Here is a 10,864-nt window from a genome sequence, read left to right as displayed (position 1 = left end):
ATATGTATATATCATATTTATTTATAAAGGATCATGTGACACTGGAGTAATGGCTGCTGATAATTTGACTGTATATAATATTTTACAATACTGGTGTTTTTAATGTATATTGAATTATTTATAATGTGAGAGTTATTTTACGTTTATTAGCCATTGTATAAAAATATCTGACCACACAATGACACTAATGATAAATCAGAATTACTAATTTGTGATAAATCTGTACTTGTTTTTCCACATTTGAATGTGGTAAAATCTGCAGCGTGCACTTATTTACGGTAAAATGTGTAACCAAAGACTTAAACTACTTCAGTCTGTGTGCATTGAATTTATTTAATACACGAGTTTCACAATTTGAGTTGAATTACTGAAATAAATGAACTTTTCCACGACATTATAATTTATTGAGATGCACCTGTATGTGTAAAATGTCATTATTAAATAAACCAGAAATATTTTACTTTATGTAAGCAACATTAAAAAGTTTTCAAAATGCAATTATATTCCAGAAAATCTAATCAATGGACATGCATGGGGCAGAATAGATATATCATTTTGTAAATGACATGTGCGCAAAATCCGTGCCAATCCGTGGAGTTTTCATCACAGTTCCATATGGGCCTAATTATAACCGATCTAGACGGAAGTCCCTCAAGAGAATATTATTCTTATTATGTTTCCTCAAATATAACTATATCAACTTCTGAGTGCCACCAAAATAAACAGGACGCAATAGAGAGAACATGTAAGATGCACCTGTGAGAGCTGTTGTCATATTTTCCTCCTCTCCTGGTTTTGCCCGTGTCTTCCTGTACATTTTTGTGCCTCTCCTTCTCTAAGAGCTCTATCTCCTCATCAGAACTGGTGTGATCTCGGTGAGGGCCTCCCCAGCGATCCGGTGTCTCTCCCCAGCGTCTCCGTGGCCTTGATACCTTAGGCACTCCGGAAATGGGCTCAGTCAGAGTGGCAACATCCCTTTTTGAGAACACGGTGTTCTCCGGGCTCTGACTGGCCTTTTGCGCTTGTACCTCTAGAGAACCAACAGGATACTTTGGAGTAATAGAGCCAAAACGATCTCTCTCCAGGGCCTGACAGAAACATGATCAACACATGCTGTGGATTCAAGGAGAGGTTCAAGTCTACAGAATTTTAAAAGAATAGTTGAATTGAATGATAATTTGCTGAAAATTCCACTGGAGGAAGCAATTTTATGGATAGAGTATTTTAGCTAGGCGATGGTTTAAAGTTAAAACATCTCAGTGGTGCATTTGTTTTTTTACAAACATGCCGCTTCTCACTTCACAAGATGTTAATTGATGGACTGGAGTTGTGCGGATTACTTGCAATGTTTTTATCAGCAGTTTGGACTCTCATTCTGATGGCACCCATTCACTGCAGAGGATCCATTAGTGAGCAAGTGACGTAATGATAAATTTCTCCAAATCTGTCCCGGTGAAGAAACAAACTCATCTACATGTTGAATGGCCTGAGGGTCAGTAAACTGTCAGCAAATTTTCATTTTTGGGTGAGCTATTCCTTTAAACTGTAGTTCAATAAGGACATTTGTAAAGATTATTTATTAATGTAGATGTATAGGTCATATATCAACAAAATAATGCTTTATTTCATTTAAACCTGTGGGGTAGTTGAAGTTTTCCCTATTTTCTGTGCTCCCTCTTGCCCTCGGAGAAACATATTATATTCCTTGTTCCTCTCATCCTGCAGCTTTTCCTGGGTAGAATCACAAAACTGTTACATTAATAGTGTACTGTTACATTTCTATGGTAACAATAAACAATTATTCATAGTATAAGACCTCTTTTACGATTGTACAAATCTCAAAATGTGTACGCAAAACAGATCTGCAGTTCAGCAATAACCTGGTTGCCACTAGACACCTTATCCAGTCAGAGTAAGCAAATCATTTTTCATGTCACTGACGGCTTGCCAAACAGTAAGGATGGGTCTTTGTGCAACGGATTGAACCAGGTCATGGCACCAAATGCGGAATTTGCTCTAGTGATGCCTACGTTTACAGATGAACAACAAACACATATTTTACCTTTGCTGATCTCCGTTCTTTTATGGGGAGAGACAGCATGTGGGACTGTGGAAGTGGATCAGCAATAATTTGATTTTTTTTCTAAGGAAGAAATAGAAGAAACTAATTAAAACTTTATTAAAATAAATAATTTATTTAAAATATATATCTGATTAACAAACAGAAACACAAACTATTTAAATATGTAGTTTAAAAAAAAAAACATCAAAAGAGAAACAGGTGTGCAAGTAATTTTTTATTATATAGACCTATTTCAGATGTTTATTGAAATGTTATATTGTATCAGAGGAGCATAGTGTACCTCGGACATAAAGTGTCGGTAATCAAGACGTAGTTCTTGCTTTAACTTCTGCTTTTTTCTTTCATATTCCTCTCCAAGAGGTAAACTGAGGCCAAAACTCTCTTCTGGAAATAAGACGACAATATGAAACATCTTCAATGGCATTTTTAAATAAGTGAGAAAGAACAGACACTGATTTTAAAATGTAACATCCAATATCAAGTATTGAATATATGAATTTGACTGAAATTATATTGAAATATATCCTGCCTTTGGTCTGTTTGGGGTGAGAAGGTTGTTTTTTATTAGCAGGCTTGATGTTCTCCTTGTTACCAAAACTTGTCTATGAAAGAAAGACAAGTAATAAAACAATAACTTGAAATATAAATACATAAACATAAAATGTTCATGTTTTAACACACAAAGAAATCAAGCAGCACTATTTCTATTAGAAATTAAGCTTACCTTCATTTCCATGTAAGGCGCTTCTTCGGTGTTCGCCTTTCTGTCCTCCATAAAGTTGCTGATGTTGACATTCATATTCTCCCAAACCAGACTCAGCAGTTAATAAAAAGCTCTGGACAAGACAGAAGCCGTTATCAGATGAAGCTCTTATCAATAACACAAGAGTGAATATGCTGCTCTCTGGGCTTGGAAATGAAATAAGACTGTGTTTAGAGGAGGAGATGGAGCGGATGAGTGCAGACGCAGAGGTTGTTAGGCAACAACTCAACACAACACACGCGCCTCAACCACCCACACTTCAGACGATGGCTGTGTCCCAAAACCTAGAGATCATCGGATCCAAGACAGCATTTCTGAGCGGCATTCAGAATCTTGCGCCTTATGTGGAACTACTGCTACAACTAACATTAACCACTCAATAGTTGTTCTCACAGCTGACTGATATATATTTCAAAATAAAAGTCATATTTTTACTTACTGCCCTTTCAAAAAAATGACCATGGTAACCATAGCTTCCGTTACATAAACACTAATTCAAAAATTTTAACGGAGGAAAAATATCAAACGCTATCCACATAGCATCTGGTGTAGTTTGGTACATCAAGAGCAAAACAGACCTTTAATGAATAGATGAGATCCATGCATGTGAACTGCTCCTACACTTTGCCACAGAACAGCAAAAAATATTTATTTGTGTGTTTATTTAATTAAGTAATATATTTGCATCACTGCATAGAAGTCATGTACATGCAAATTAGAAATTAATGTACCATATGTGACCAAAGAGCCAGAACTGAAAACATGCTATGCTTGGTTCAGTCCAGCAGATGGCACAAACAAATGTCTGATTGTGTACAATCACTAATAAGGTTGCAGCCACGTGAACATCTACTGATGGTCAAACAGATGCAAGGCAAACATGCTGTAAATCTGGCTTATATCAGCTGTTTCAGTTGAGATGAGACTGTCATGAGATGAAATATCTGTCTGTTTCAATGCTGATGTGTTGATTTGTCTTTATCTTGAATTGTGACTTCAAAGTGCTATTAGGATATTTCCTAATTCCTCATACAAAATGCTTAACAGAAGAAAAGTGTTCCAGTAAAAGGTTCTCTAAAACAGGTGGAGCTTAGAACGACAGAGAGACAGGCAGAGACAGAATGAAGTCAATTTGCAATTGATAGATAGATAGATAGATAGATAGATATGGCGTGCGTGCTGTACTGTTTTGCGTTTGATAAATAAATCTTGACTTCTTATGTTTTCTCATTGGATCTTCTCACGTCCGCTTGGCGGATCCAGGCTAATCGAAGTGCATGACGTCATTTCCGCTCGTGTCTTGGCAGGGAGGAGGCGGGGTGCTGAAATGACATTCGGCCCCTCCAACCAAAGCATATTTCCCGGAGCCACGTTGATTAGGATCAATAAAGCGCTCTTGACATCCGTCTAGAAAGACGGGAGACACATATTTGCCAGATAGCTGGCTAAACACCTTACGGCAAAATGGCGGCGGGTACTGTCAACCCGTTTAACGTGAGTGATTCGGAGGAGGAAGCGGAGCAGAGGCAGGATGGCGCGGACACCGAGCGCAGCTCTAGTGATGAAGCGCAAGGCCACAGACTCGGTCCCTTCTCCCCGCCGCCGGCGTACTCCGAGCCAGTCGCTCTGCTGTCCAACAACCGAACCAGCCCGAGTGTGGACGGTATCCCCGCGTCGGCCGCGGCGGTGGCTGGGATCGGAGGAGGAGGCGCGGAGACTCGGGTGTCGCTTGATGCGATCGCCGCGCAGCTGCTCCGGGATCAGTACATCCTCACGGCCCTGGAGCTGCACACCGAACTCCTGGAAGGCGGACGCGAGCTGCCTCGCCTGCGGGATTATTTCTCCAATCCAGGCAACTTCGAGCGGCAGAGCGGAACTCCACCCGCGTGCAAAGAGCAAGGTGTCGGTCCTGGAGGTCCGCTCAGTAAGTCATGAGATAATATGTTTATAATGTAGGTCCAACTGCAATAAAGTCTAGTCTTCCTGTATGAAGTAATGGACGTGTTTCAAAACCTACGAGACTGCATATGCTAGTCAAAAAAACATTTAAAACCAGTCTAAAATGGTCTCATAACCTGGTTAGGCTGGCAGGTGTTAAGGTTTTGGACACTTGTCAGCTGGTCGACGAGCTTAAACTAGCTGAACTCCTCTTGGCCAGTCTGGAAAACCAGCTAGACTAGGTAACCATCTTGTTAGTCTGATTTAAATTGTGTGTTTTTTTTTTTTTTAACAGGACACCTATTTAGCACCTAAATTAATGCCCAAAATGCTTTCTAGGTAGGCAGCTCACTAGGTTTTGGAGCTGCATACCTAGTTAGCACAAACTAATGTACAAAGTTCAAGTTGCAAACTTGCTATCTAGTTAGGCTGCTCACTAGGATTTGTAACAGGATACCTACTTAGTACCCGAATTAATGCACTACAATGCTGTCTAGGTAGGCAACTCGCTAGGTTTTGGAGCTGGATACCTAGTTAGCACATAAACTAATATATAAAATTGCTATCTAGTTAGGCTGCTCACTAGGATTTGTAACAGGATACCTACTTAGTACCCAAATTAATCAACTCACTAGGTTTTGGAACGAAGCCACTTTGCTCTTTAAACAGCCATAAAATACACCAACACTGCAGCTGTTCAAACTAGTACTCTAGCTAGACTACCTGTAAATTTCATATTGCGGTTTACTGTGTTTCAGTCTAATCCATTCAAGTGCAGAGGCTTGTTGGGGAAGCATTTTTAGGGCTGGATTGTGTCTTTGTTGTGTGATGTGATGTGAAGTCTTCCCACTGACTCCAGCTGTGCAGGTGCAGGATAGAAAGAGGAGAAAAAAAGATGCTCATATGAGGGGTATGTAAAACCTGACTGTGTGCACTGTGCAGTGATTACATGGGATTGATGTACTTTGTTTGGTGTAATCAGGAATTCCTTTCGTGTTATGTGTTTCTTATACCTTTGCTCCTAAATGAAGTTTCTTATCTGATAGCCTGCACTCGTCTGCCTCTTACTATTTGCCTTTCAAAGCATGACGTTGGGATTTGTTTTTCTTGATTACTAGGTTGCATGTAGTTGCAGTGTGGATTGAAAATTGCAAAATTGTATAATGTTGATCATTTATGAAAGAATTTCATTGATTAAAGATCAATGACATTTTTGCAAGACAATCAAGCCTTCGTTAAAAGGAGCCATTTTAGGTTACAAAAACCAATAATCTAAAGTGAAAGCAAACAATTACAATTCTGTCATCATTTACTTACTCTCATGGTGTTCCAAAGCTGTTGTCTGTCTTCTGTGGAACACAAAAAGAAGATATTTTGAAGAATACTGGCAACCAAAACGTTTTGGTTACGATTGACTTCTATTATTTGGACAAGAAAGACATGTCTCGAAATAGCTTCTTTTATGTTCTAGAAAGAATCTCTTACAGTTTTGCAACATCAGGGTGAGTAAATGATGATAGAATCATCTTTTTTGGGTAAGTTGTCCGTTTAAACCCCACCTTAAAAATGTTATTGACCAATCAGCTGTTGCCATTTACCATATAATTAGGCAAGCTTTTGTTCTGTGCTATTGCAAGTTAGATGTGTTTGGACAGTTATAGAATATTGCATAAATGTGCAATGTACACAATGTACCCAGGGAGGATTTTTTTTTTCTTTTTTGTACTTTTTTTAACCTTTAAGTTGTGGATTAAACTCTAACCCTCATTTACAAATTAACATTTATAATATCAATAAATAAAAATAAATAATGTTAAATAATCAACAGTTTAATAAATAAATAATGTGAAAAATATAAAATATTTTTAATTAAAAAATAATAGCAATGGCCGTTGCAAAAACATTGACAGCCAATCAGAATCCACCTGACTCAAGCTTTTTAAAGTAGCACACACACAAAACTGTGTGTGCACTTATAATAAACAGAAAGTTAGCGTTCATTGGTGTGGATGCTAAATAATATCGTTATCTTTATAGTTATCGCTCTTGGTGTGCACAAGCCTTGAATCATTGTTTCATACGAATCTTGTATGATGACAACCTAATTGAAAATTTCTGTGTGGTTGCTGAAGCTTATGGAATGATTGCAGGTATTCTACAGGTTGATTGAATGAGGAAGTACTGATCAAATATTAGACTGAATGCTTTCAAATCTGTCCTGGTTGTAATTTATGCTTTTAGCAGACGCTTTTATCCAAAGCGACTTACAGTGCATACAGGCTATACATTTTTTACCAATATGTGTGTTCCCAGGGAATCGAACCCACAAACTTTTGCGCTGCTAACGCAATGCTCTACCACTGAGCCACAGGAACTGGTTGTATCAGTATTTCTTCAATTTTTATGTGGGGTGTTTTTGTGTGACTGTCTGGCATAAGTGCACATCAACTGCACATTTTCTCAGCCCGCTGCTGACTGAACATGTGGGTGGGCATGTTGAAATGGCTTTCATGCAGGCTTATTCACGGTTCAAAACAATCATTAATCCATCTAATCAGCTGCCTATTGCAAAGAGTATTATATCTGAATATTTGTCCCGTTTCGCATGACAACCATCTTTCCTAGATCTGATATTAAGATTCGTAAAATTGCATGTAGTCCTGCAACCTTCCCACTGTACATGAAAACCTTAATTTATTTTGTAAAATGAAATTGTTATAAATTTCTTGATTTTACGAATTATGCTGTCAAAAATAAAACCATACAAATTTTAAGACCTATAAAAGTTCTAAAAGGATGTTTTTCCCCCTAGTCATTCCATAGAATAACCACCTTGGGTTTCACAATGAATGAACCTTTCAGTGAACAGTTCTTAAAATAACCTTTTTTTTCTTAGTGTGAAGAACATTTTAATCATCTGAAAAAAGGATTTTTTTTTCCCACGAAAAAGGTAACATCAAAACATTGATCTAAGAGATTTATGTAAAGGAAACATAAATCCACTAAAGGACATGGAAATGTTCCATGGATGTTAAAGATTCTTCATGGAACCACCGAGGCTAAAGAACCTTTATTTTTAAGAGGACCAAAAGACCAGAGGGGGGTGCTATTGAAATTAGAAGACTAGACCTGGGTTGCCTGTTTGTGTCAGCCAATCAATATTTTTTTTAAACAGTGTTTTTTTTCAACTGGGTTACTTAGTCTGCATTGGAGACTGAACCGCACTTAACTGGCTCTTAAATACATGCCTAATTGCTGCGGACGGCTGTGTATTGACCTGGTTCTAGAACACAGAGGTTTCAGGAGCCACAGGGACCAGGTTTTATTAGCATTATGGAACTAACCCCCTCCCTAAAAGAGGATCTGGCAACCAGCTGAGAGGGAGCAGATGGCTCTCAACCACGCTTCTGTCACGTCATTGCAGGAAGAGACATTATCAACACCTCACACGGTCTCGCCAATATTTTATCCTTTGCTAGAGAGACGCAGCATCCGCTTGAGAAGCGTTTCAGGGATGAAAGGGCTTCTGTGTGTTTAGGATGTGAGAGGATTTGAAGCAACGCTGAATGAATATTGTAAACTGTATGATGCAGACTTGATTGGATCAGTTTTTGTGAAGCAGCTGTCGGGCTGTCATCAGAATCTAGTTTACTGCACAATTAACTGTGCCCCCACCGCCCCCAGCCTATTCATTGAGCTCCGAATGACACACAGCAAACAGACCAGAAGACACCATTAGGCCTTATGCAGCCTTATAAATGTACTTAAAGGGGTAGGCCTGTCACGATAACAACTTTTTGTTGTGCGATATATTGCCCCAACTACAGCGAGAATAAAAGTTAGGCCTTCTTTCTTTGTGTGAACATTTGGGCGGTGTTATGCAAATCTTCCCACATAGTGATGTAGGTATGTGGGGGCGTGTTAGAACGAGCCGTTTTAGGTAGGTGTGGTTGACTCTTAACTTTTATAAAGAATATCTCTTTGGATTTGAGACTTTAGTCTTTGCAACTTTACAGATCTTCTTTATGCACCAAGAGCTTGTAACACTTCAAAGAGAAAGGAAAAATTTAAATCGCATCATATGACCCCTTTAAAATTTCTACTGATTCTTACTATACAATATTCTGCAAATCTGCATTGACCTACTGCCTAAATACGCGCTTACATTATAAATACCTAAAATTATCGACCACATAAGTGGTAAAGCTCACTGAATGTTTTTTTTTATTAAGTAAAATTGAAACCGTATGTCAGTCAATATACAATACTGAACAAAATTTTGGGATCAAGTTTTTTTTTTTTAAAGAAATTAGTTCTTTTATTCAGCAAGGATGCATTAGAAGAATGTGATCAAAGGTGACAGTAAAGACATTTATAATGTTACTTACAAAGGATTTAAATTTTAAATACATTCTGTTCATATGAACTTTTTTATTCATTAAAGAATCAAAAAATATCTCACGGCTTCCACAAAAATATTAAAATAAAAAAGTGTAGCTGAAACGAAAAAGAGGGAGCATTTATGTGGGCCTGAGGGTGTGGCTTTGATTTTTAATTATTGTGGCCATTTGCTTTGTAGTTAATGCTTAATTTATGGATTTTGGTAACCTGTGTCTAAAAATAAATGGCTCCTTTTTGTATAAACAGTGTCTTTCTAGCCTAGCGTCACTATCTCAGATTCCTGAGCTACTAAAATAACTTTGTATTGCTAATGCAAAACACTTAGTAGCCAAATTCTGATAGGAGATGTGAAGTTCTGTGTGCTCAATGATGAGAAGACACAAAAACTCCCTTTGATGTTACCTTTTTCATGGAAATCAACCCACGAATGGTTGACTTATAGTTTTTGCATATTAAACTGGAAAATAAGAAAGTGTTTTGACATCAAACAGATTATCATTTCTAATTTTGTGTTGATTATGTGAACTTTACCACACAGAAGCAAGTATGTGTGCACATTTATCGCTTACGAGTCACATGACTCGCCTGACATATTGAACAAGAGCTTTTCAATATCTTTCCTTGAAGGAAGCATCTTACGCATAGGTCAAGCTCACATATTGCCTTCGCAGAACCACCAGCCCCTCCCTGTCAACCAGTTTGACAAGACGTTTATTCAGCACAGCTCCGTGGCACTCTCACATGTTGGATCTCAGCATTGTCATTCAAGTCATGCCCAGAGAGCGTCACAAAACTGTTCCCTTATCAATACTTCTCTGTCCAAGGCTGTGATAGGCATATCCACTAATTTAACTACCAGAGTGTCATTTGACATTTAGCCAACTGCATTTATACAGAATGCAAGCTTACGTTGGCATGCAAACACAAAAAAATCACCTATTTGAAGGCCAGTAAAATCTCTCATTTTTATTGGTGGTCACGGGACTGAGTGCATGAGCTTTACTGCCATCATGTGACACATGCTCAAGTCACTGTGATATTTAGCTTGAGTGAAAGAAAATGGTGCCATGAGAGCACAAGCATTTAAAGAGGCCATATCATTTATTATATTTTATTTGATTTTACTTATGTAATTTATTTTTCCCAGAACTACATTTGCCATGCTTGTCTAGTGTTTTGTGCCAACAATCATTAAATTAATTCACTTTTCATGACCATTTTCCGAAAGAAGAGATGGCTTATTTTATTTTGTTTTGTTATTTTATTTTATTTTATGGAGTCTTTTTAAAGACTTAAAGATTTCTATGCAGAGCTGTAGGTGCTACATACAGTAAGAATAGATCAAGACTTTACATACACTGTAATTTTTGTTAATTATTTCTTCTGGTGTAATAGTAGAAATATGCCTCAGTTTGACTGGACAAGCCATGTTTATGAATCCAGAATAGATATTGTTGGTGTGTAACTGGATGGTTACATTGTCGAATTGAAACACATTTCCATAAGTTGTGTTTTTGTATTGGGGAGGACGTTTTGAGTTCTGAAAGTTAAAATATGTTTTCATGAGTGAGTACCCAACTTCATTGTCAAATTCAATTAGTCTCCTTTCAGAAGATCAGAAAACAATTTATATATATATATATATATATATATATATACAGTGGGTACGGAAAGTATTC

General features: G+C 37.7%; 2 protein-coding genes across 2 annotated transcripts in view; one reads left to right on the top strand and one right to left on the bottom strand.

The window, feature by feature from the left end:
* Window positions 1–3,410, bottom strand: part of LOC107727208 (centrosome and spindle pole-associated protein 1-like) — a 14,259-nt gene extending 10,849 nt beyond the window's left edge. The window contains exons 1-6 of the mRNA XM_016536999.1: window positions 2,808–3,410; window positions 2,613–2,685; window positions 2,364–2,467; window positions 2,063–2,143; window positions 1,636–1,731; window positions 757–1,088 (exon numbers count right to left, since the gene is read on the bottom strand). Of these exons, the coding sequence (XP_016392485.1) occupies window positions 757–1,088; window positions 1,636–1,731; window positions 2,063–2,143; window positions 2,364–2,467; window positions 2,613–2,685; window positions 2,808–2,882 (761 nt within the window). The 5' untranslated portion in view covers window positions 2,883–3,410. The remainder of the gene's footprint in view (window positions 1–756; window positions 1,089–1,635; window positions 1,732–2,062; window positions 2,144–2,363; window positions 2,468–2,612; window positions 2,686–2,807) is intronic.
* A 609-nt stretch (window positions 3,411–4,019) lies between these two features.
* The window catches only part of relch (RAB11 binding and LisH domain, coiled-coil and HEAT repeat containing), a 59,962-nt gene continuing 53,117 nt past the window's right edge, over window positions 4,020–10,864 (top strand). The window contains exon 1 of the mRNA XM_016536998.1: window positions 4,020–4,770. Within this exon, the coding sequence (XP_016392484.1) occupies window positions 4,311–4,770 (460 nt within the window). The 5' untranslated portion in view covers window positions 4,020–4,310. The remainder of the gene's footprint in view (window positions 4,771–10,864) is intronic.

The sequence above is a fragment of the Sinocyclocheilus rhinocerous genome, unplaced genomic scaffold (assembly GCF_001515625.1).
Source record: "Sinocyclocheilus rhinocerous isolate Xijiao unplaced genomic scaffold, SAMN03320098_v1.1 scaffold65, whole genome shotgun sequence".
Classification (NCBI taxonomy): domain Eukaryota; kingdom Metazoa; phylum Chordata; class Actinopteri; order Cypriniformes; family Cyprinidae; genus Sinocyclocheilus; species Sinocyclocheilus rhinocerous.
The sequence above is the reverse complement of the archived record's forward strand: the minus strand, read 5'-3'. Positions and strand labels throughout refer to the sequence as shown.